The sequence below is a fragment of the Balearica regulorum genome, chromosome 2, assembly GCF_011004875.1.
Source record: "Balearica regulorum gibbericeps isolate bBalReg1 chromosome 2, bBalReg1.pri, whole genome shotgun sequence".
NCBI lineage: Eukaryota > Metazoa > Chordata > Aves > Gruiformes > Gruidae > Balearica > Balearica regulorum.
In genome coordinates, this window is record NC_046185.1 from 14,579,008 (window position 1) to 14,605,962 (window position 26,955).

Sequence of the window (26,955 nt, forward strand, 5' to 3'; positions counted from 1 at the left end):
CACAAGTACACAAAGGCAGGTAAAAAGGCTTAGCTCTTTGCTGAAACAGAACTTTCAGTCTTGCTAAGTGCATCTCAACTAATACTGAAAAGGAAAGAAATGACGTTATTGCTCATAGCAGATATAATAGCAAGATCTAACCTATGCAACATTTGCAATAAATTTGTGTTTGTATTTGTAAAGTAATTTAATTCAACTAGATCTTTATCCTATATGCATTTGTTTTCTCTGAGTATCCCAGCAAAAATATTTCATGACAGTAGTATTTTGGAAAAAAAAAACTTTCTGAATCCTAACAGTCCCTGACATAAGGGTAAGTTTGTCCAAAAGCATAACTAGCTCAGAAAAAATCTCCAAAGATGCTAACTTTTTCTACCTCTGCTTAACCTTTGCTCTGTTATTACACAAAGAAGCTGTTTCCTAACAGCAACTGCAGTTAAAGCCACATTTATATACTATGTATTCCTTGACTATCACCAGCTGAAGAAAAATGAGGTCATGCAAGACAGTGTCTCAGATTGCATCCACTTTTCTTTTGCATCGGAGAAAGCAATTTGCGCTGTCTGTTACTCTCGGCAGTAGGTTCTGTATTAGCCCAACCTCTGCTAACTTCCCCTGAATTGTGAACCTTTCTCTATCCATTCTGCCTTCACACACACATTCCTCCCCAATGCATGTGAACAGATAAATATCAACACGTCAGATGCTGTTTCCCTCACACAAGAGCACATGGGAAAAAGCAAAAGATTAACCCCCCCATATATTATGTGGGATCTTCAGCCAGGTTATATATGGACTCGGAATCTACAAGCAAACACCTAACCAGCTTAGGCACAGTCAAGTCAATTTGGCTACGAGGAAAGAGAAGACGGGAACACATTGGAATCGTGTTAGATGGGTTTGCCACACTTTCTGGCATTCAATATATTCCCCAGAGTCTAGTGAAGGCAGTATCACGTGCTGGCTTTCCTTTCTACTTTCTGTCAGTCGTGGAACGTATTTTATTTCACCATCCAGACCATACCACAAAATGCTTCAGTCTCAGCTCTAACCTTTCGGAACCAACCTCCTGACAATGTTGCTCTCAACCAGACAGGCAGTCCTGCTGCCAGAGTTACGTGATATGTACAGTGAGTCTTGAGTAAATCCTGGCCCCAAAGAGAAATTCCACCACAGAATAAGCTTGTTGATTGTGCCTCTGTTTGGCACAGAGAAAGATTTTGCTATAGTAACTGAGATGATACTGTGTGTAGAATTGTATTATTTACTAAATACAGAATATCAGATACTACAAGTAATACTACTGCAAATTAGGCAGATCACTCTCCAAGTAGATATATACTCCGGGAAGAAAATATTAGGTAGTCTATTCATTAGTTGGAAGCTAGAAATAATCACACTGGGGGGAAAAAAAAAAAAAAAAAAAAAAAGAAAAAAAATCCCAGAGTAACTTAAATCTGAATCCAGACAGGGAAGACATTACTGTTGAACACTGACCATGTGGGACAGGTGTGCTCACCAAGAGCTTCCTTTGCTCCCAGATTGCCCCACTGCCTCATCAATCAAAGCCTGTTAGAAGAGGGCTTATTTTAATATCTGCATATAGAAGGTTAGAATCAATTTTCTTTCTTATTACAGTGCTAAAGACCGGTCAGACATGGTTGCATGGAGTCACCATAAAATAAAGGAAGGTTGCAGGGTAGTTAGGTTGTTTCTATTCTGGTCTGGTAACTACAGTGATGACAGGCTGACTAACATTTGTTACTAGCTTCTGTGATGAAATGCCGCAGCCATGAATCCTCAGCTTCTGCCAATGTATCTGGAATTTGCATGTGATCTTCCCTCCAATGCGTTAGCCAGGTTTAGAGCTGTGCAGCCTCCAGGATCATATGACATGAAGTGAATTCAGGCTGGCACAGTCATAAACTACATAAACTACTGTTTAGGATAAATGAAAACCAGATATTGGGCAGATATTAACCAAAAGCAGGAGGGAGGAGAGGAGAAGGAATGAGAGAGAAATAGAGGGAGAGAGGGCCAAAGAGCCAAAGACTTGAGTGTTAAGAATCTTCTACGCTCATTTCAAGTCCACAAATATGCCCAAGTTGCAGTAGTTCCCTATTTGCACTTGTCTGTCCACTACTATCTTCTCAGAGATGACCTAGTTCAAACAGCATTCCTAGAGCTTCTGCCACAACTATACTTGCTGACCTTAGAAGCAATTGCTCTGGCTCTTCTTTTTCTTCGCACTCGTGTGCTTGAACTACTCTCACCTATTAAATGTAAGTCACTTTCACACTGGCTTACTCATGCCAGCAGTAAAAAACAAGAGGAAGCAATCACTCCTCTCAGAAATATCCCAGCAGCATAATCGCTTCTTTTCAATTCCTTTGTCTTCCAGATGCTGAGGCTATTTAGAGAACTGACATACACTGCTGTGTACAGTTAGTAGAGGACAGAATTTAGCTGGCAAAACTCTTGCTGCTTATTAAAAACACACCATCTATCATGAGTGCACAGGCACTTTCCAACCCTTTGTTTACTAGATGGTAGGCAGCAGGCACTGGACAGAAACATTCTCTTTGCTTCTTTTCTGTCTGTACTACTACTGAGCCAGAGGAATGAACAACTCCATCGGAGCAGGCTCCCACACACACCTGGTTCTCTGGTGACAGGAGGCTAAACAGAGCATTCTCGATTTAGCTCTCCATGGTGACCTTCATTCACCTTCAGCAAGTTCAGAAAACCATTGGTAATTCCACCAAGATCAACAGGAATATCCATAGTACCACTACAACAAGTGAGAAAAGTTAATAATCTTGTTCCAAAACCAAGCTGTTTTGTAGAAACTCACATCCTCAGCCTATATAAATTAAGTATTCGCACTGAGAAACTTAAGTACAGTTAAGACCTTGCCCTATGGACTATTCGAATCAGATTTTAAAATCATATGTTTGCTCTAATATGTGCAAAGACTATTCCAAAGTTTTATTAACAATGAAGTAAAGACAGATATGTGCTACCTACATGTAGTTTCTTGTCCTGTAAGAGGATCACTAGCTTCTTCTCCAAACATGGCATAAACTGTGACTGTATATTCTGTATTTGGCAATAGTCCATCCAGTTCAAGATCTGTTGAGGCCTCCCCAATTTTTATCTAAAAACACCATGAATAAAAAAAAGACACGTTACTTTCAAATTAGCTCATGATGGGGTAGAATACTATTTACACATTTGAAATTAGATATGTGATCAAATGCTCTGCTGAGCATTTGTCTGATACTGTGCCTGCGGTACTTGGCCTGAGATTTTGGGATTTTGCACAATAATCAAAAGAACAAAATTGTCAAAAAGCCAAAAGTCAACGTACAGGTAAGAGGACTTTAAAAATAACTAGTGACATCAGCAATGACAAAATAGCCCTCTCTAGAATGTGTAGCTACTAAGACCTTTTCATTCCCCACTGCACCTTGTTTCGTCTTCAGCCATAGGACCGAAATTTCATAGGAGGAATTGATTTCCATGCACATCAAGGCTCAGATTTGTTGCCATTTAAGATGTGTATCATTTTCCTCCTCCACATCTTCACTGAGAGCCACATTAACATGGATTGACTTATTTATTGAAAAAAAAGTCTGTCTTCTGGGTACGGCTCAGTCCTCCTGCATCAGCTAGTTTTCAGGGAGGCCCCGTTTTTAACAGAATTACATGCTCCCAGATGCTCATTTAGCAAGGAGCATACGCCTATGTGAGCTGTCAGTAGCCTCCTACACTCTCCACTAGTTCGCATGCCCCTGCATGCTTTTCAGTGCTCTTGCTTGAACAGAGATGTTGTACATAATCTTAATTATACATATAGAAACTTCAGCATAAAAACTTTTAAATTCTAGACCAGAAGCTCCCTTGGAACTATGCTAGCAACTTTAGAAGTTTTACTATTTTAGTGACAGAAGACTTGGCTTTACCTTGTCCTGCCTTCTTTTTCTTCTAAAATTATATTCTAAAAATCACTTTTGATCAAAGGTATTTGTTTTAAGTTTAAAAATAAGAGTTGAACAGAACTAAAAGAAAAGCAATAAATGTCACATCTGCAAATTTTATTCACTTTCAAAGGTCCTAATGAAAACAAAAGCTAAACTTCATATTCTTCTTATAGCACATTTAGAAGATGTCTTAGTTTTACTTTATTTTTTCTTCCTTTGAGCGTTAGTTTTACATGATGATACAGTATCACCTCATAGATCATTTCAAAAGAGTCATTTTAATTCAGCTGAAATTGTTGTGTTTTTATGGCATTGACATATAAAAATAATCAACTGGTGCTTGCACTTTATTCATAGTCTGCAACACATACAGTACTTAAGGCAGTCATGGAAAAAAAAATCCCAAAGTATTTGCTAATCAAGTTGGAGGTTAAAGGCCATGTACTAGTTTATTCTTTAAAAGATTTATTTTTTTGAATGATTGCTATTCAAATGAACGCACGATACATCACCTCTTTCTCATCTGCTGCCAATCCTTCCGTGAGGGGAGCATATAGGATCATGTAACCTGTGGCACCCGCTACTCCATTCCACTTCGCTCTCATGCTGCTCTGTGACACATCGTACAATTGCAGATCTGATGCCATTGGCAAGGCAACTACAGCGGAAAAAGAGACGGACACTTCAGTTGTCTCACTTGAACAACCAGCTATTTTTCAAACAGTTTATTTTACCCCAGGAAACAGAAAGGAACAGACCTATCTCCAGGCATAGAAGTACTGTCTGCATGCCACAACTATGAAGAGCTGATTAGTACATAAAAGACTGCAGAATTAGAGAAACAAGGAAACGATGATCTAACCAATTCTAACGCCAGGGCAGAGTCACTCCTTACAAAGCATTTCAGCTCTTTGTCCTAAATGGCTTTGAACATTTCAAGAGGGAGGATTTCTGTTCTTCAGGCACCAAAACACCCTGTTCAGATCTCACCCTTCTTTCTCCCTGATCTGCAGGAGGATGACCACTCGCTATTGAAGAATAGGCATGGTTGCTATTGGGAACACGTAGCAGTCCCCAGAGATGGCTCTTTCTGGCAATAGTTCCCAAGTCAGAGCGTGGGAGAGACAGCCATGAGGTAGGACACCCTGGAGGAAACCTTGAATGAGCACGTTGCGCATGTCAAAATATTTAGACTACAAACTGTTGTGTGTTTAAGGCCTGGACTGTCCAAACTGGCTCCCAGGCCTACGTCAGAGGGATTATGCAAATGTGGGCAAGATCATTCATTGCAAATCATGGTGAATGCTAACCTGGCGAGCACAACTAAGCAGACTGAGGGAAATTCAAATATTATTAGGATGTTTACTTGTGAATTTAAGCCACTGATACCAGAACACAGCACCAATCTGGGTTCCTGAATATTTCTTTGTATTTCTGTAACTCTTTAGAGTAGCATTTTGCACTTCTCTGATTATCCTCATTTTCTTCCATTCACAGAATAACATCCCAAGGCCTCTCCACAGCTGTTACACCGTTGATGGATCCCACCAAAATATCCAGTCACTGGAGAGATACAAGGGAGCTTTGGCTGCTCCTTTGGAACTTCTACACTGATAATAGTCCCTACAATGACTCAAAGGGTCTGAAAAAAACAGAAGGCAATTGGTAATTGATATCAAACCCTTCCTACTAGGAACTATGAGACTAATAGGCTAGTTGTCAAGCCTCTACAAAGCTCTCCTTGTCCAAACAAAAATTGCAGCCTGTCTAGCTGACATCTCCAAGGATTAGTGTAACAATTACGTTACATTCAACAAGCTCTAACAGAGCTCTTAACTTCCCATATACAAAACATGCCATCCTTTCTTCTTCATTGAGGCTGTTCACTCAGTCTGTTGTTCAGGTCTGTAAAAATGGGCAAAACTTCAACCCAGGCCTCTCTTTAGGTTTCTACTTCCAGGTTACCCATCTATCTTCACTTCCAAACCTTTCAAAGAATTCTAGAATGGTTTGAGTTGGAAGGGACCTTAAAGATCACCTAGTTCAAACCCCTCCCTGCCATGGGCAGGGACACCCTCCACTAGACCAGGTTGCCCAAAGCCCCATCCAGTCTGGCCTTGAACACTTCCAGGGAGGGGGCATCCACAACTTCTGTGGGCAACCTGTGCCAGTGCCTCACCACCTTCACAGTAAAGAATTTCTTCCTAATATCTAATCTAAATCCGCCCTCCTTCAGCTTAAGGCCTTTACCCCTTGTCCTATCACTCCATGCCCTTGTAAACAGTCACTCTCCAGATTTCTTGTAGGCCCCGTTAGGTACTGGAAGGCTGTTAATAAATTCTTCCCAGAGCCTTCTCTTCTCCAGGCTGAACAACCCCAACTCTCTCAGCCTGTCCTCATAGGAGAGGTACTCTAGCCCTTTGATCATCTTCGTGGCCCTCCTCTGGACTTGCTCCAACAGGTCCATGTCTTTCTTATGTTGGGGGCCCCAGAGCTGAATGCAGTACTTCAGGTGGGGTCTCTTGAGAGCAGAGCAGAGCAGCCTACCTCCATCCTATTTAAACTCTTGATGTGTTGAATTACATTCCCATGAATCCCCACAATTCCTATAATTATAGGGAGAAACTACCCATAAACATTTTCAAATGTACTTCAGTCTCCTCGCTCAGAGCTCCACTCAGACCTCTGATATCTACAGAAAGAAACTATGTGTTGAGATATTCTGAAGGCACTTTGTACCACATTGTCTCAATCCTATTCAGACTGCCCCAGGATCACAGAGAGATATCCACCACCTGTCCTTTTCCTTCTTTTACTTCTAAAAATCTACAAGAAAAGCATCCTCTAACTCTAACTTGTGACTTGTATTTTAACTCTCAACAGGAATTCCTACATACTCTGGCAATATAAATAATACTTAAGGAAGAAGTGACTGGAAATTAAACAAGTGGTGTCTTCTACTGAAATTTTCAGCTGAAGAGCTCAGAATCTCAAATATAAATATCCAGTAGATGCTGATTTGCATCATGGACAGTTACAAGACTATCCTAATACTCTGGATAAATTAAACCTACTAAAAAACAACTGGAATAAACTAAACCAGGTAAAAATACATTTGCAACTAATTAAAAATGTGCATGCATTTCATATTTATTTCAAGTTAGAAGTGACTATTAAATCAGAAACCTTTCTAACTATCTGTACATTATGCATATTGCATGTGTGTGTCTAGATTTCACATACCTGTAAGCTATTTTCAATGTTCTATATGAACAAATGTGATTGGTGGCTATTTTAATCTGTCAGTATCTCACACAAAGGCAGGAATGTAAACTACAATTTTCCATAGTTCTCCATTAGGATAGTAAAAAATACTTTCAAACTGCAGGTATTTTAGCATGTGGAGTGATTAATGCTAGCACATGTCAGACTGTTACTTCCAACACACTATCAAAGACAGCTGTATAAAATGCTTGATGCTGCACGACCTTAGGGTGTGATCTGATCAGATCTCAGAAAGCCAGCAGGGCCAGGATCCGTCAGAACTTGACTAGGTGACTTCAAAGGAATACCAGGTGCAATATGAAACAATCCTGTTGGCTCAGTATGTGACTGTTCTCTCTGCCTCAATAAATTAAATAGGTCCTAACACCATGTTATGGGGTATAACATGGCTGGAGACGACATTTTGGGAGGCTGAGACTAAGATAGAAGTCTCAAATAATTTTATATGATCTTTTTTTATTTTCTTTTCAGATTGGGAAGATTAGCATTGTCACAGAATCAAAGAACCACTGAGGATGAAGGGCACCTCCTGGGATCATCTAGTCTAACTAACTAGCTAGAGCAGGTTGCTCAGAACCATGTCCAGTTGGGTTTTAAATATCTCCAGAGATGTAGACTCCACAACCTCTCTGGACAACCTTTTCCAGTACTTGACCACCATCACAATAAAATAGTGTCTTTCTCTGTTCAGATTTAATTTCATGGTTTTTTAAATTTCTGCCCATTGACTCTTGTCCTGTCAGTAGGCACCACTGAGAAGAGTCTGGCTCCCTCTTCTTCATTCCCTCCCATCAGGGATTTTTACACATCGATAAGATTACCCTGAGCCTTCTCTCCTCCAGGCTGAACAGCCATAGCTATCTCAGTCTCTTCTCTTATGAAAGATGCTCCAAGCCCTTAATCATCTTTGTGGCCTTTCACTGGACTCACTCCAGTAAGTCCACATCTCTCTTGTACTAGGGAGCCCAGTACAGAACCAAGCATCCAGGTGTGGCCTCATCAATGCTGAGCAGAGGGCAAGAATCACCTCTCTCAACCTGCTGGCAATCCTTTTCTAATGCAATCCAAGAGGATCTTGGCCTTCTTTGTTACAAGGGTGCATTGCTGGTTCACAGTCAGCTTGTTGTTTACCAAGACCTCCAGATCCTTCTCTGCAGAGCTGCCTTCCAGATGGTCATTCCTCAGCATGTACTGACGCATGGCGTTATTCCTCCCCAGGAGCAGGACTTTGCGCTTCCCTTTGTTGAGCTGCACGAGGTCAAACAAGTTTTCCCCTTCATATATACATGCTAATTCCAATCACCTCCTTGTCCTTCATGTGTTTGGAAAAGTGTTTCAAGAATTAGTTGCTCCATCACCTTCCCAGGGACTGAGGTGACAATGATTGGCCTGTAGTTCCCTAGATCCTGCTTCACAAAGAATTGACATTTGCTTTCTTCCAGTGTTCAGGAACATCTACCAGTTACCATGACCTATCAAGGATAATTGAGACTATCCTCACAATGACATAAGCCAGCTCCCTCAGCACTCACAGGTGCAGCCCATCCAGTCCCATGCACTTAGGTGTGTCCAATTTCCTTAAGTGCTCTCCATACTGGTACTCCTCAAATGAGGGTAAGGCTTCCTTTCTCTGGACTTTCCCACTGATCTCAGCAGCCTGGGATTTCTCAAGGCCATTTTAACCGGTAATGACTGAGTCAAAGAAGGCATTGAGTACCTCAGTGTTTTCCACTTCATTTGTCACCAGGTCCCCTGTCCCATTCAGGAGTAGGCCTATGTTTTCCTCAGTCTTCCTTTTACTGGTTGTGCACTTGTAAAGTCCGTTCTTGTTGCTCTTCACATCCCTTGCCAGATTCAGCTCCAGGCTGGCCTTGGCTTTCCTAAACTTAGCCCTGCAAGATCAGACAGCAACTCTGTATTCTGAGTCATCTGCCTCTTCTTCCATCTCTTGGACACTTCCTTTTTATCTCTGAGTTCTGTTAGCAGTTCCTTGCTTATCCATGCTGGCCTCCTGTCACCTCTACTTAATTTCCTACTTGTCAATATGGACCTTTCTTGAGCTTGTAGGATATGATCTTTGAATATCAAGCTGCTCTTCTGGATCCCTCTTCTCTCCAGGGCCATACCCTTGGGATTCTTCCAAGCATATGTCTGAAGAGACTGAAGACTGCTATCCAGAAATCCAGAGTTATGGGCCTGCTTTTTGCACAGGAAAAATACTGAATTCCACCATCTCATGGTCACTGCAGCCAAAGCTACCTGTGACTTTAAACACCCACACACACACATCAGTTCTTCCTCGGTTTTAAGTATCAGCTACAGCAGAGGACCTTCTCTTCTGGCTCCTCGATCACTTGTGTCAGGAAGTTGTTGTCAAAGCACTGTAGAAATCTTCTAGATTGCTTGAGCCCTGCTGTGTTGTTTTTCCAGCAGGTGTCAGCTATTGATATAGCACATACTGACTTCCTGGCTCCTAGTTTGAACTAAAAAGTTATGCTTTACTTCCTAATATCTGTCATATTTACTAAAAAAGTAACTGTATTTTGTATACAAATACATAAAATTGATATGATCAATAGCAGCATGTTATCTCAGGTACTAGCATAGTTTTCATTACAGAACCCAAAACTTTAAATGTATTCATTCTAACAATATCCCAAGTCACCATTTTACAGAGAGAAAATAAATGAATCATTGAGAAAGGAACTTACAGAAGTTACCTTGAAATCTTTGGCACTGGTGGGAATCAGACACAGGTATTTCTGGTCCCACCTAATCCTCCACTCATGAGATCATCCTCAGCCACAAACCTTATTTATAAAGCTTGGCTCCACACCCAAAGTGTAGGAATGTTCTAATTTAGGGTTCGATACAACCAACTTAAAAGTTCAGCCCAGAGATAAAACCTTTCTCAGTGCTTAAATATCCACAGAGCATTTGGACTCTGGAATTTAGTCCAAATTAATTCAAACAGAAATTAATTTAAGGCAAATGCATTAAAAGAAGTTAAATTGAAAAAGACCTCCTTCTGTATTTCTTTTTCACAAAGACTAATGCTTACACAGTGTGATTAAATGCAGGCAGTCAAATCCATAACGAACATGATTAGGATACTTACGTGTAGTTTCAGTTCCACGGAGGCCCTCACTAGCAGCACTTGAGTATATAGCAAATACAGCTATCTGGTATTCAGTTAAAGACATCAGGTTTTTTAGAACTGCTGTTGATAAGCTTCCATCTACCACAACCTGTTTAGAAGAAAATTCAACTAAATATGCACAAAGCAAAGCAACTATATTACCATCAAATCAATCAATCCCTCTTTCAAGCACTTTTTACACTGGCATCTAAGAATTAACGTACTAAAGTTCAATTCATAAATCAGATTTGCTTTTGCTACCTTTATGTACAGTAATGTGTCTGAAAAAAGAACAGCAACCATATACATAAATCAAAATGTTTAGCTTATATAAGCAGCCATTTAGTACAAGGGAATTGCTTAGATAAATAAAGTGTATGGAATACACTTTAAGAGACTATATTGGGTGCTTTTTGAAATAATTACTATATAATCATAAATTTTCCTTTAGTACTACATATGTATACACATAGTATTTCAAATTGGCATTAATACACATCCGTGCTAAACAAGTTTCTAGTACAAAGAGAAATAAAATATATTCTTTTGCTCTTCTGCTTTTCCATTCAATTTTGTAAGTTTTTCCTGTCTCCAAAATGCCTAAGTCCTCTTCAGATAAACAGCCCTCTCCAAATTGTCAATGACCAGTTATAAATGTCCAAAAACATACACCCATTTAATTTTCCTTTTATGAGTTATTTTTTCTTAGAACTATAAATCTGGCTTACCATCAGCTCCTACCTCTTCTGTTCTTGTAAACAGAATGGTGCAGCGAAAATCTATAGAATTGGTTCAAGTAACCGTATATGTAAACAAAAATGCAGGCAGTCTGCCCCACCCCCCAGAAGTGCTCATTGTTATAGCACATTTACTTTAAATTATATGACAGAAAAGCAGCCTGGTTACTACCTAACCTTCACCACCATCCAATGTGACCACATCTCCTTTCTGTAGTGGGCTTCAGAGCCTACATAGGGAGTTTCAGGGTAGATTTAAATAAAACCATGGATTTTCTGTCTGGTTAATTCTTGATTTTGTATTAAAAATTTCCAGTAAGCTTTTCCTTCTATTACCTCTTCTGGTTGTCCTCCTCGAGTGGGATAGTACACAACCCTGTATTTTTCCACTTTGCCTGGCGCATGGGTCCAGCTAACCCGGAATCCTCTAGCTGTTACTTCGGATGTGACCAAATCCGAAGGAGCCCCAAGTGAAGCAGCAATTGTTCCTAGGTTAGAGACAACACAATTTTTTTTATTCCCCTCTGCAAAATAATTATTTGGCTTATTGTATTTGCTAAAGCTCCAAAGATCAGTCCTCATCAGAAAATCAAATAATTGGCTATGGCACATTTATTTAGATCATTTTCAATGGAAACAAAGAACTACTAATAAGAATGAATATTGCACATGGAGTTTTCACTGGGACTAAGCCTCCCTGGTCTTTCATAAACCTTTATATGAAAGAGACAAAAATACAAAACTCAGCCTTCCTGTCCTTCCTCCCATCGCTCTTTCAAGCCTTTTCTTTCTGGTTTTTTTTTTTTTTCAGGTTGTTTTCGTCCCAATCATGAAAAACATCCAAGTACATATCCAGCTGTGATCTCCTGTGCTCCTCTGCAGGTTGGAAATGTATATGCTGCCTGTCAGCAGATTGAAGAGATGTAGTGAATAGTCATCTTCTCCAGCAATCATTCCTTTCCACAAAGATATCTCATCTCTCTATGGTTTTTCCATCCACTCCCTCTCACTGACTGCTTACTCCCCCACAAGAAACAGCTAATATTCTCTCTTTCTTCCAGTTTCCAGGTGAATAAAAGAAGAAAAAGATGAAGCCTTACTAATATACACTTTTTCATTGAACAGGTAGAAACATGTGTGAAAGACAGCCTTCCTTACTGATATATATTACAAGCGTATTAAAAAAATCACTCAGCATTTCTGTGATATTACAGAATCACAAGCAATACAAACAAAATCCACTGAAGCCTTTCAGAAAGAATTTCCTCAGGTAGGACTGTTTCTCTGGCAAATTGCAACATTTTCTCATAGCTATTTCTTTTGTTCAGAAAAGCAAAAAAATATCGTAGTCAGAGAAGGCTTTTTTTATATAAGAAAAATTTTCTTCACCACCACCTTTTCTTATGCTCTCAAATGTATTTTTTGTGTATTAAATAGGAAAGAGGAAAAAATAATCCATCACCAAGAAGGGACAAAGCAATCTTAATAGCTGAAAATTTTGAAAATTTATGAGATAATAAAAACAGTAAGTGAGGAGATTGAAAACACAGCACAAACGTAACAATTCCATGTGCGGCTGTTAAAATAATTCATCCCCAAACCTGTGTATTATAAAAAATTTTTCCTTACCCACCACTTGGAAATATTCACAGCAGAATTATTGTATATTTGGGGTTTTTTTTGGTACTACCAAATACCATATTTACCACTATCAAAAAGACAGAGAGCAAAAGATGAAAGATATCAAAGCGAGAATAAAACTCCCTTGACAATGTACTTTCTTGTGAGCAAAAGAATATACAGCACGAGTCAAGTGCCAGAAGCCAGCTTAGAACTGCAGGTATTTGGAATAGGATTTGTAGCTCTAAGTTCATGTTAAGTTACATTTCATCTTGTTTCTTATTCACCTTTGATTTCCTTTTCCTGTTCCTCTACTCGTGAGCACACTGTTCTGGTAAGACCTTCAACAATTGTATGCATGAAGTTAAAGTCAGCAACGTTGTAGACGTGTGTGCTGTCAGGTTCAGAGGCAATCTCTTTGAGTTCATTTATATCTGCATTCTTTACACCTTTCATTGGAAAGAAAAATAAAGAAAATATTTGCAACAAAAAAAGAAAAAATCTTGTATGCACAAGGATTGATAAAAAATTACCAAAATCCAATTCTTTCTAGTTGCTTTAACGACTAATGACAGATTGCTCTGTTGTTAAGATGTTATTTCCAGATGTTAATTTTTCAAGATGTTAATTTCTGCCAGCGTAACTGGCATTTTTTCAGCTGTCTCCTGATAATGTAGCATCCATGTATACTGCTAAATTCCAGTTACAGCAGCAATGAATTGGAGAACATATTAAAGAAGATTTAAATTAATGATGAAACTTACTGAGTACAGACAGAAAAAAACCAATTCCTTAATACAGAGGGCAACAGGTAGAAATACACCAGACTATATATAATGGGACACAATATATAGATAAGGCAGAATACATACCAATAGCGAAAAGCTCAATGCCAGCATCTCGAAGGTTTTTAGCAGGAGGGATAACATCATCTTGGGACTTCCCATCAGTGATCAGTATACCAATTTTAGATACTCCAGGTCTTGCACCTGCTTCAGGCTTAAAACTGTTTTCCAAAATGTATGTTAAGGCAAGACCTAAAAAAGGAAACATTTTAAAAGACTTTAAGGGGAAGAAAAAAGGACCGTTAATTTTGCTACTAACAGTGTTTGTCTTTCCACTCGATTTAAAAATCCTGAGAAACATTTTAATGAAGAATAAGTACAAAAATTTATTTACTGAAAGATTAAATTCCAACAAGCAACCTAAACTACAGAGAAGGTGACATTCATCTTTAGCAGCGTTCTGATCAATCAATGTATTTTAAACTGGCTATGGAAACCTAAACTGGTCTTCCCGTGAACACATCATCTTTTCTTTCTTACTCTACAAAGTTAGAATAGGAAATCCCATCTCCTTCTACCTACATTGCTTATATAAAAGCACATACTCTGGATAGCTTAGTAAATCCCCATACACATACAACCTTTCTTTGCTTGTTTGTTCTTTCCAATTTACAAGCTGAAGAAAATGCTTAGGAAGAATCTGATTTTAATAACTCTTAATTATTTAGAGGGAAGGAAAAAGAACAACTCCTCAGGACAAACTTACATGTCACAATGAAGATCCTATCTGAAAACTCTCCAAGTCTGCCACAGCAAAGGCCCCTAACTCATCTTCTAACATCCATATAAAATAATCAAGATGACTTACTATTTACTGCCTCACAGTAATCTGAGTCCTAGAATCGTACTAGAGTCCTTCTGTCCTCTGTCCCACCACAATCACTCCTACCAAACTAAAGGGTGTTGCAGAAAAGGAGGAGAATGTTTCACATTCTTTCTCCCCTTCCCTCCCCACCAAAAGAAAAAAAAAAAAAAAAAAAAGGAAGGCAGCAATTTGCTTAAAGTCATGTCTGGGTTTTTGGATATATCATTCTCCCGGCAAGACAGCCAATATTACGAACTGCTGCTTTGATGATACTGGAATTGTATTCAGAGACAGTATTTTTCCCAGGTTGACAGACATCCCCCATTTATCCATCACTAAGTGTCTTCCGGGGCTTCAGTGCTCTAACTACTAAAAGGTCAATGGAAATCTAAAAGCCCCAGGTGATCATTTGAAAAGTTACTATTGCCAGTTGTCAGATATTGAAACAACATTCTTTCCTTCTCCAGAATAAAGCTCTGTGCATGAACATTATGAATGGATTTTGCATTTTCTTCCTAGCAGGTAAAATATTTTACTTCCAGCACAGAGAGTTCATGTATGCTATGTTTTATGAGACCCTGTCCTGACCAGAACGATTCCCAGTGAAGCCAATGAGACAAGCACTTCAGAAAAGACGTCACTGACATTAGACAAAGCCATTAGCAAGCTGCAAAACCCCTATCCTTTTTATCCTTCACTAATACTAACACTTCTTAGTCTGTGCAGCAGAGTATGTTTTTTAATAAAAGGTAAAAGCTAAAACATACACTGTACCTGTTAATGTATTCCCTCCCTTGTATGGTAGATTACGGACTGCATCCAACACAGCATCTTTTGTACTATAAGCATTCAAATGCCATTCAATTCGGGGATCACCGCTGTACTGTGCAAGACCTAAAGAACCCGAAATTAAGGTAATCCATTACACAAGAAAGCTTTTTTTCTTTCCCCCAAGTATCTACCCTTTATGTTCTTGGTTACCAACAGCTTACCATAGTAAGTTTACCATAAGCAGCTTTGCTACCATACTAGAAAAACTGCATTGCTTAATGCCAAAAAAATAATATAAAGTTGTTCTCAGTGGCAACTCCTCAATTTATTTTTCAAAGCCTTTCTTTCAAGTACTAAGGAAAGTAAATGAGGAGTACACAGCTTTTTCAGAGTTTAGTAAGATTCCAATAAGCTGTTTTTTGAAAAAGAACAATTTTATTTAATATGCTTTTGAACAGACTAAAATATAAGTAGCAGAACAGAAATATAACGTTTGAGCCAGTTTAAACCGTGAGAAAAGCCACCCATTGGCACATTTTTCCTCCAAAAACTAAACTGCAAGGGTTTGATCTAACACTGACTGAAGTCAGTAAGACTGTTCCCACTGTTTTTTCTTTTCCACTGACATTGCCTTAGAGTTTACTTGAGCTGAGTATCACAGTAAACGGTGAGGAATTAATACTACAAACATTCCAGCAGCATTATTCTTATGATAGAAGTGCTAGTTCCAGATGAGGATGAATCTTGCACAAATAAGTAGCATTAGGCTGTTAACTATCCCAAAATCATGAAATTTTTACATTGCTACAGAAATACTAAGAAAAAAAAAAGAAACCAACACAAAACAAAACGGGACCTTACCTACTCTTGTTTTCTCAGATCCCACATTGAAAGCAGAAACCAGATTTTCCAGGAACAGTCGAACAAGCCTGAAATTGAATCTGCCAATACTCCAAGAACCATCTACCAGTATCACAATATCTGCAATTGCTGGAGTTTTACAGGTAAACAGGCTTCCTGTAAATCATTAAAACAAAACCAATATTGTTAATTCAACAGTAACAGAATCGTTTGGCCATTATCTACTTCAGTTCTTTCATTAAGCCATTAAAAATTACTGTTGGGATACCCACGAAAAAAGAAATACTGCTTCTAAAAATACAATACTTCAGAAAGAAAAAAATTAATCATCATAGAACAGAAGCAAACCAGCAGTTCATTTTCATTCTCAATAATATACACACACAGCATACAGTTCAGGACATTTAACCTTAGGTGTAGACAATGTAGAGAGCGCAACCTAAAGATGCAGACATCCAAAACGGTTATCAAGACCCCTTTTATAGTCAGCATAGAAAAGCAGGTGTTTCTATACATCTCAACAACTCTGTAGAAAAACTTCTTTAGCTGCCATTGTAGACTCCTAAAGTTAGAAGTGAACTTCACCCTGCGAGTCTAGAGTAAAACTGAAGGTCAACTGAATAAGCTGTATCAAACCTAAGTAGGAGGCAATCAATACAGCAAAGGTAAAATGCAAAGACCCCAGATTCAAATTCACAACCTCTATGAGAACTAGCGCCACACGAAGATTTAGTCTTACAGATACATGGAAAAGTACACAAAAATAAAAGAGCGTTAAAAAAGCAACAGAAAAGACCTGATGAGAATTAGCGGAGATGGATATTAATAGTCTCTAAGGTTTAGCTAACCAATGAGGAAATCAGAGGAAATGGGAGTAGAGATTAGACACAAATTGTAAGATAAATCAACAAGAAGGTTTTAGGGATACAGATTCTTAACAAATTGAGAAGCCTAAACAAAAGTGCCACATTCAGTTTGAGAAAATGACAGAAAGGGAAGTAAGAGAAAGGAAGAAGTTTTCATAACCTCAGACAGAATTGCCACATCTCTCAGAAGCGGCTGCGTGACTGTAAAAGTAAGGCTGGTGAAATAGTGGATTCATATTGTAGGGAGGGAAAATGAATGAGTGATGTTACACAGCTATACCAAACAAGAGCTTATGTTTGAAGTATAAAAATAGCAAACTCCCCACCAGATTGACTAAAGAATAAGGATGGAAGTAGGAAAGTCAAAGCAAACATGTTAGTAGAAAAGGTATCATGCATCACAAACCATTCAGAGATGAAAATCATGTCACTGAACACAGTAAAAAACCTGCAGACCAGTGAAGTAACCTGCAGCCCAACTTTTATCATCATTTTTCTCAGGATCTACTACATAAATTAGTTGACAAAGGATACCAAACTAAGCTAGTACTAAGAGGAATCGCACTGTTAGAAATAAAATGATCTTGAGCAGAAATGCTCAGTGAATAAAAGCAGTAATTCAGTGAGAAATAATCAAAAAGGTGCTCGCATTGGCTCACAAGCAGCTCTCCTGTTACAGAGAGGGATAAACCACACGGTTAGCAACTTAAAACTTTAACACTGTATTATTAATGACAATCTTTTCATTAAAGACAAAAACAAGGCAAAAACAATCTGAAGTGCAGGACTTCAAACAATTAGTAATAATCAAGAGTTAGATTCCTACTGTAGCATAAATCCACTGAGCAAGAAACCCAATCCATAAAGTTGCAGTTAATGTCTTAACCATGTACTAAAAACGTTTTTAGAAGAGCAGGGAACATTTCCTACGTGCAGCTAGCAGTGTAGAATAAGTTCTAAACACATGACAAAAATTCCACTTACAAAGATGCCAAAACAAATATTTTATTTTAGTTTTTACAGTACAAGACAATGCTATTTGAATTGGCAACACATTTTAACGTATAAACACTGAGGAATATTTAGTAAGCATCAGAAAAATGATATTAAATTGGAAGACAAATCCAAAGGAGGTCCAAATTTTTATATCGCTGAAGTCAACAGGAAAACCTCCCTTGATTTCAGCAGGACTGGAATCTGTTTTGTGATTTAATAGGAACTTACTGGTCATGGCAAAATTCATGTTTTAAATATCTTTGCCAAATAAACTTCCTGTTAATCAGCCTGCATTACTTGCAGTATTTGCCTTCCATTAACATGCAGTTCAATTGTGCCATTCTTGCCCTGGCCATGATTAGCTTCTTAAGCTTCAAAAGAACAACTGGCAAAGTAAAACGCTACTCAACACCAGTAAAAATGATAGAACTGGACCCCTGATTCACATCCAAGCAGCTGTACTGTATAGCACAGATGTACCATTTCAGTACGATCCCAGCAGTTAATCATACAGCCCAAAGAGGATAACAGGATTTGTGTGGCTGTATTTCCCTTCTTTACTCCTAAAATCTTACACTTACTATGAAACCCAGTTGGTACCCTACGTCTTACCCATTTCACATCAACAAGTTTTTGCCTATAAGGCTTCTTTAATCCTGCAGTGATGGCTTTGTGAACCTTTATTGGTTTTAGTAAATCCATTCAGTGAAGCAAAACCCGAAGAATAAAGAAAACAATAACGGCATTCCTTTCAAAATTTTATTTCCACATCATCAGATCAGTGCAAATAGTATCATTCAATTATTTTTTGTTAAAAAAGCATGTGTGGTTTGATCCAAGATTGTACTGCAATGTCACAGAACGTGAAAATTTGATTCGTTCTTCGTAGATAGGAGATACTTGTTGAATCTTTTCTGCATAAAACATTTAGGTTTTGTTACTTCTGTACACCCACTATTTGCTTATGTTTTCTCCTTGTTGTACTTAATAGAATTGTAGAAAGTTCCCTAAAATGGAATAAACAACAGTGAGATATTAAACAGAATAACATGCTGCATAGAAATCTTTAAAACCTGATACGAATACAAACACCATATCATCCTAGTTGATAAAGTTAGTCTAAAAGACACAGTGTGTAGCAAATAATTTACACACCCCACTGAGATTAGCCAGTTTCCATTACCATTTCTAGCAAATGTCTTTTTTAATAATCTTTCCATACAACCATACATGGTCATGAATTCCTATAGGGTTTGAGGATAATTTTGCACATTTCAACTATCTAAACATAACTTTAATAGGCAATTTTCTCAAAAACATTTCTTAAGGGAAGATGACAGTATATAATTCCATATTAAAAAAAAAAAAGCTTCCCAGTGTTTTAGCCTGCTACAATACAGCTTCAACACTGTGACCAGGTTGTGAGTATTTTCCTTTCACTCAGTCATCGAGAAAACAGTAGTGAGAGAGAAGGTACCGCTTTCCTCTGAATTATACAATACTCACCAGTTTCAAGCGCAGGACAGTAGGGAGGAGACCAGTTACCTAATTTTGTATATTGTTTCCTAATGCTATATAAATAGCATTATTCTACTTCAAGTACTGCATTCCACAACAAACAATAACAGCCTGCGATTTTTAGATTAGAGGAAGTGATAGAATTGCAAACGTCCTAAAGTCAGAAAAAGAGCTTATATATTTTACACCAGCAACTGTCTTCAGTGCATCCACCTACCTCACGGAGGAGTTTGATGGGGAGAAAGTAAAAGATTAATGGACTTTCTATAACAAATTTACAATCTCCCTAGCATTATTTGGCAGAAGCAACTTGCCCCGCCACCAGGAAGCTGAGGAAGGGGCTTAGTCTACTCAGCTCTGCATGTCACAAATGAAGGCATAGGCTCAAAATTTCACCTCCAAAGACATCAGCATACGACTAAAGGCTACCAGCAACGTATTAGGACAAGATATTTGCGCAAAACCTGCTTCAGTATTGCCAACAGTCATATCATCATCAAGAATTTCAGTTCCTTTGTCTCAGGGAAATCTTTCAAAGAATAACCAGCACTGAAGGAATTTTGCATCTACTAAATGAAGTTTCCTGCCTTTGATCCCTCAAGCCCCCTGACATTAAAGGTGATGCATTTCCTTGCAATTCCAATGTGCAAGTGCTATAGCACTATGAAGACCCATGTCAGAGCTTGGCTCAGAGTGATGCCAATGATAGCAATGCTGAAAAAAAGATCCAGCTAGAACTTTCTGGGATAGTTATTGGAGCCTACAAAACGTGATTCTTGAGACGTCCCATTGAAGGGAATGGAAGTGCAGAGTGAGGATTGGCAACACGGGGGGTGCACAGAACAAAGCAGGGTCTGCAAGTTTCTGTGAGCACTGACCAACCCTGAGGCTGCAGTTTCAACCTGCTGCTATTCTTTCACACGTGCATTCAGTAAGCAATGTTAAAAACAAAAAAAAAAAAAACAACCACCCTGCAGGCCTTACCTAGACACAAATACAAAATTATGATTCTTAGACTAGAGTAGTGGCTTTCTGACACTTGGAGTTAATACTACTACTCTTTGAGAGTTCTTTGAAAGGCAAAGAGAGAAGCAGCAAATACAGGCACTGCCACCCAGGAGGATTCAATGCCTTAGAAGAACCAGTTCAATTTGCATGCAGTTATGATACATTTTGCAGATCCACATTTGATATTTCACCTTCTCTTGGTATGAAACTCTGTTCTCATTTTCAAGAGCCAAAATACACACTACTTCTGCTAGAAGAAGTTAACACTATAATTCTTTCTGAGTCTGCAATATGTCGTTTCCCTTCTTACTCACTGTCACAATGGAAAAGTCAAACAATATATGTGGAAGGAGAGGAAGAAAGTTCAAGTAGAGGTCAGTAATGATACAGTAATAATACAGTATGAATGGAAGACTCATTCATGGGGTAACAAAGCACAAAAGGCAAGAAACTCGATGACAGAAGCAAGTGAAAAATGCCTTGTGAATAAATGACTGGCATAATGACAGAGAAAAGTCAGTCCTCCACAGTGATTCACAACACCACAGCTGAGCAGAAGCACCACTGAAGACAAGGGCAATATAAATCTACATCAGCAAATGTCACTTCTTTTTAAAAAAGGGTTAAAAAAGTACAGGGACGTGAGGCAGTGTTCAGCCCCATAATTCAGCAACTCACTAGTCCACGCTTCAGACATTGATATTATTGCACTGTGCTGGTGATATCATCATTGCACTTAGACCTCAGTTTAAGACATCCCATATGTCAGGCTACGGACCAGACAAATGCATACAACATAACTGCTTTTCTTTGAACTAGATCCAACCATAGCTTGAATTTGAAGGACTCAAATGCTGGAACATCATTAGGTTGAAAGAGCAGCCCAACAAGGTTAGAATTTTTTCCCTGCTCTCTAGAAAAAAAAACAAAATAAAATAAAGCAGCCAGCCCTTTCCCATGCACCTTGTTCTGTTCCAGGAAACTAATACAGCCCAATTGGCAGGCCTACAAATTTGTTATTTGGGGGAGTTGGAACATTAAGATTTACTGAATCTGTTGTGTCTAATCGTGTCACGTTTGACTGTGAATGCTGTTCAATAATTTTGCTTCTTTCAAAGAGCACACAGGAATAAATGTTATTATTTAAAGCATGCCTTTTGAATTTAAAGCCACAAAACTAATTAAAGTAGTAGCTGACAAAACACATTAATTGCCTACAAACACTAGTGATACTTCTCAAGTGTGAGAGAAGGAAGCATACAGCCATTTTCTACGCAACTTTCCATACACACTCAATGATAGCTGTACATCTGCAGTAAGCAATCACTAGCTTTGAAAACTTTTAGAACTTCTTCCTACATCTTAACTTTTTAATTTACTTGAGGGACAGGATAAATACAAAGGGTAACTATGAAAGAAAGTGCTGATGTTTTCTGTATCAATCAACCATTGCTGACTGATAGCACTTAAGTACATGATCTCTGCAGCAGCTTCCCAAATAGCAACACTAAACTCTATTGGTCTGTATACCTAGATAGAAAAATATGTTTAAAAATCCCCTTGCATTTAAACTGAGAGTTCGAAACATTTACTTTAATTTCTCTTCCAACAGGCAGAACAAAGCTGAAATCTTTCCTGAAACTCAAGTTCAACATGGCAAGATACTGTGTCCATTTAGCCATAATGATTTACACTGAAGATGATCCACAACCCTCCTGTAAAGTACACGAAACCTAAGAAACTCTTCTGCAGATTACAGTGATAATTCTCTACTACTCTTCGCTCTCAGTTCTGCCTCTGAGTGCATGAATGTTCTAAATGAAACAGCTGTCTCAAAGTCTAAATTACTTTTCAAGGCAGAGAACTATAATTTTTTATTAATATGGTCATATTTATCCACCATTCCTATATAACAAATATGCCAGGATTTAAAAGGGTTATTTTTTCCCTTTACTTTATTGAAGTATGAAATCCCCAAGATAGTTTTCTCTGGCTATCTAGAAGTCAGTTAATCAGTGGGCTGCAGACAAAATTGGCACTCAGAAATCCTCAACATTCGTTAAGCTGTAAGTATAAATCCCTCTAAACCATGCTAAAGAGCTGGTCTGTGCCTGAGCTTGTAACTAAATTACAACTTTAGCATAAAGGTAAAGTAACAGAAAAGAGCCTGCCTGAGAGAACAAGCTGCGTATCTATGAAAGTCACTAACACAGAACTAATTAAAAAATCGTTGAAGCAAACTGCTTCAACACTATTACATTACAGCCCAGCATTATAGGTCCAGGTACATATGAAGTTGTGGCCAGTGTGTCCAGTAACAAAAAAGACCGCAGAGTACAGTTACAGTGCAGAAGACTTTCAAATTCAAGTCCCTATATTATCTTCAAGCATTTATTGAAATTATATTATCATATTATATATACATGTAACCAATGTATATGCTTGTATATATAAAACTATGTGGTGATGATCAGAAACATCACTAATTTTCCATGTCATGTGTCAATCCACAAGAGCTCGGGATGAAATTCATGCCCATGTAACAATTCACCCGTTGACTAATTAGCAGAGATGTCTGAGTGAACACCCTATTCTGAAAAACCTCCAACTCCCAGAATCACAGGGACGTGGAGGTTGGAAGGGACCTCTTGAGACCATCCAGTCAAACTGCCCTGATCAAAGCAGGGGCAACTACAGCAGGCTGCTCCAGGCCATGCCCAGTTAGGTTAAAGAGTTTCTAAGGATGGAGACTCCACAACCTGAGGAACCTGCTCCAGTGTTTGACTGTCCTCACAGTAAAAAAAACAAAAAAAACAAAAAACAACCAAAACCAAACAAAAACAAAACACCACATTTTCTTTGATTAGATGGAATTTACATTTATTTCAGTTTGTGTTCACTGCCTCTTATCCTTTGACTGGACACCACTGAGAAGAGCCTTCTTTACTCCTTCCAATGTGCATTTTTACGCATTGGAACGATATCCCTTGAATCTGCTGCCCTCCAGGCTGAACAGCCATAGCTATCTCAGCCTCTCCTCTTCTGAAAGATGCCCCAAGCCCTTAATCATCTTCATGGCCCTTCACTGGACTCACTCCAGTAAGTCCATGTGTGTTTTCTACTGGGGAAACAGCCCAGCACTGGACGCAGAACTCCACATGTGGCCTCACCAGGGCTGAGCAGAGGGCAAGAATCACCTCCCTCGACCGGCTGACAACTTTCTTCCTAATGCAGCCCAGGAGGCTGTTGGCCTTTAACAAGGGCACGTTGCTGGCTTACGGTCAATTTGTTGTCCACAAGGACCCCCAGGGCCTTTTCTGCAAAGCTGCTTTCCAGCCAGTCGGCCACCAGCACGTGCTGGTGCCTGGGGTTACTCCTGCCAGGGGCAGGACTCTGCACTTCCCTATGTTGAACTGCATGAGGTCCCTATCCACCCATTTCTGCAGCCTGCTGAGGACACTCTGAATGGCAGCACAATCCTGTGATGTATCCACCGTTCCTCCCAGTTTCATATCATCTGCAAATTTGCTGAGAGTATGCTCTTTCCCATCATCCCTGTCCTTACGTGATTGTAGGTTCTCATCTCCCTCCCACATCGTTCCTATTTTAAAGCTTTTCTCACCGGGTTGGCCAGCCTATTGGCAAAGATGATTTTGCCCCACTAAGTCCGATGGGTTGCATCTCTTAGAAGTAGCTGTTGAGCCTCAAAGAGGGTCCCATAGTCATAGAAACCTAAACCCTGCTGCTGACAGCAGCTACAACTAGTTGTTGACCTATAGGATCTGCCCAGTTCTCCTCAGGCTCTTTCCCCTCATAAGCAGGATCAAGACCACCACCACCGGAAGCCCCCATGCCCTTGACCACTGCCCTCAGAGCCATATAGTTGATAGTTCGCCACCCAATGCAAAGAGACCCTGGCAGCAGGACTACCATAATTAGTTGCTACATATTTGACTCCTGATCTCTTAAAATATGTGCTATTAAGCAAAAAGTAGACAAATATTAAAACAAAAAAAGTGTTCCTCAAAGGATTTGATTTTGTGGTTGGTTATGTCACAATAAGCAATTTAAAAGAAGAATCCCAAAAGACTGTGCCACTGCACTGTACTGAAGTCCTGATCAGTAGACTAAGCAGCAATAAACACACCACAGATATCTTTTTCTCAGTGAGCATTTAAGATAACCTTTGATTTTCTCTTCCTCTGCTTCACAGACTTTCTAATTTCTCTCATCCACTAAAGCAATTATTCCTGACCATAAACAAATTACTAAATAGCCATGTTGCATTTTTTTCCCCCTCAGGCAGATCACATCGATGTCTTCAAGCCTGCAACATTTCTTTCTGTCCAAGATTCCAGTTCCTTCCATTCAGTTATTATTTCTTTGATCTTGTACTTACGGTACCATCCAGCTAGACAGATAAACAATGCAAATAGGCAAGTCAGTTATGCAATATCATATATGGTGGATAATTAAAGAAATTTTTAAACCACAGAAGGACTAATAATAATCTTAAAATAATTTACTGAATATTTTCTTCCATTCAATGCCATTTATAGCTACTTTTCAAAGGCTTTAAAACAAAATGTCAAGTCTTATTTCCAAATCCAGCTGCATTTTTAAAAACTAAAACCAAAAATCTAATGCAGAACCTTATCCTAGAGACTTTAGTACAGGGATTTTCTTAACAATTTCATGGTACAGGGGAAGGCAAATTTTTACCTTTAATTTGCACATATATGAGAAAAATACTAATCTGATTTTGCAGAAAAAGTCTGCATAGGAAGGAATAGGACTCTAACGACTACACTGCATATAATATCTTTTAAAAAACATCTTCCAGAAATAATGGCAAATTCTAAATCTGTAAGAGTGAATTTAAAGTTTATGCTGAGGAAAAGACAACTATTTTAATTGATTTAGACAAATTACTGGCTGCTACCCAAAGTATACAACTGTTAAGGGAGCTATCAAAACCAGAAGAGAGGTCTATCACAGAGTACAGACTATGCTGAGACATCTGGGTTTATTTTTAGCTTGGCCAGTAGCTACTTAGCAATTTACAACAGCCATAATCAAAATGAAACTACTGGCCCTTAACTAAAACCATGTACTTCAACACGCACACACATAGTTAAACCACCCTGATGCCTGAATAGCAGGGTGAGGGCAACCATATAAAAATGTATTAAAACCACCCTAAGGAGCTCAACAGAGGATGTTTTTCATTTTTTTTCCAAAGAAAAAATGTTCAATATTCAATAAATATACAGTATTCCATAAATAACTTTCAGTTGTTCTTGCTCGATTTTTTTTCCAATAAATAATAATTGTTGCATAATTGCATTCTATTAGATCAGTTTTAGGGCTTCCCTCCCACCATCTGTTTCCTATTCCCAGATTAATCAAATACTAATAGTTGCAAGGCTGGCAAAGGACCTGTGATTCTTTTGAGACAAAACACATCTTCTGAATGTCATCTTCTTTTTTTAAGGTATAGCTAAACAGAACTGCCCCATCAAAGTAATAAAAATGTCTCAACCAGCCTCTATCAGATACATCATTACTGCTTGCAACTGATGCTTTATTACTACTTCTTAGAGAACACAAAACCACTAAACATTATGAAGCTCTTAAGGCAGAAACATCTGCCACAGTTTCTGACAGCAGACAGAAATATATTGCAACATCTGACAGCATCTCCCAGCCCCCTAGATCTTGAGCTAAATTTGGATGTTGAGTTTGAAAGGTCTTGAGGATTCGGAATGGAGAGATGAGATATGCGGTAGGGAGACAAGAGATGAGATATGAGTGGTATTTCACAGACCACAGCCAATTCAGTCTTTTTGAAGGAGCTACCATCCCTATGCTCACAACTTACAGTTTTCCTTCCTTTATCATACTTACTAGAAAGATCAGTGCAGAAGGCCAGAAATTTTACCACACATTTTTGACCACATAAACAAACCAAACCCAAGCAAAGGTCCTGCTGAGACAAACATTTACTTCTGAAACAGCTGTCTGCACCACTATGCAGCCCTAACTCTGCTAACTTTCCTGCACACAAGGAAACTAAATATGCTCAAGCATCAAGGTGGTGTTCCAGAGAAGTTCCCTTCAGGATTCCAGGAGAGCAGAGTACAAGAATGGCACGGCTCCACTTACTGGGTAATAATGAGCCAAACAAACACTTCATGAGCCAAAGATGCACAGATGAAACCTAGCAGTCAGCTAAGGAAACAGGACTACCATCATATGGAGACAGTACAATCAGTACAGCTAAACAGACAGGTGAGAACACCTCTGAGGTGGAAAACATGGACTACTCAGCCAGTTAAGTAAGTTCTGTTTCAGCTACTAACCAGCACCTTTCTAACCAGGGGGCACAGCTCGGTTATAAGACCAAGGCTTACTCTGCACACAGGGCATCAGGCAAAGGGTGCTGACAATGAGACAGCCCAAAATCAGAGTCCTGCATCAACAGGTCCAGAAAGAACATGAAGACCCTCAGACTATGCAGT

At 38.9% G+C, this 26,955-nt stretch overlaps 1 protein-coding gene across 8 annotated transcripts in view; it reads right to left on the reverse strand.

The window, feature by feature from the left end:
• Positions 1 to 26,955, reverse strand: part of COL14A1 (collagen type XIV alpha 1 chain) — a 129,864-nt gene that overhangs the window by 74,670 nt on the left and 28,239 nt on the right. For all 8 annotated transcript variants that reach the window (XR_012833729.1, XM_075743420.1, XM_075743417.1 and 5 more), the window contains exons 6-13: positions 16,047 to 16,202; positions 15,189 to 15,308; positions 13,637 to 13,801; positions 13,052 to 13,213; positions 11,481 to 11,632; positions 10,387 to 10,516; positions 4,496 to 4,641; positions 3,028 to 3,157 (exon numbers count right to left, since the gene is read on the reverse strand). Coding sequence is in view for 7 of the 8 variants with exons in the window: in XM_075743420.1 (XP_075599535.1) it covers positions 3,028 to 3,157; positions 4,496 to 4,641; positions 10,387 to 10,516; positions 11,481 to 11,632; positions 13,052 to 13,213; positions 13,637 to 13,801; positions 15,189 to 15,308; positions 16,047 to 16,202 (1,161 nt within the window). In the remaining variant the exon portion in view is untranslated. The remainder of the gene's footprint in view (positions 1 to 3,027; positions 3,158 to 4,495; positions 4,642 to 10,386; positions 10,517 to 11,480; positions 11,633 to 13,051; positions 13,214 to 13,636; positions 13,802 to 15,188; positions 15,309 to 16,046; positions 16,203 to 26,955) is intronic.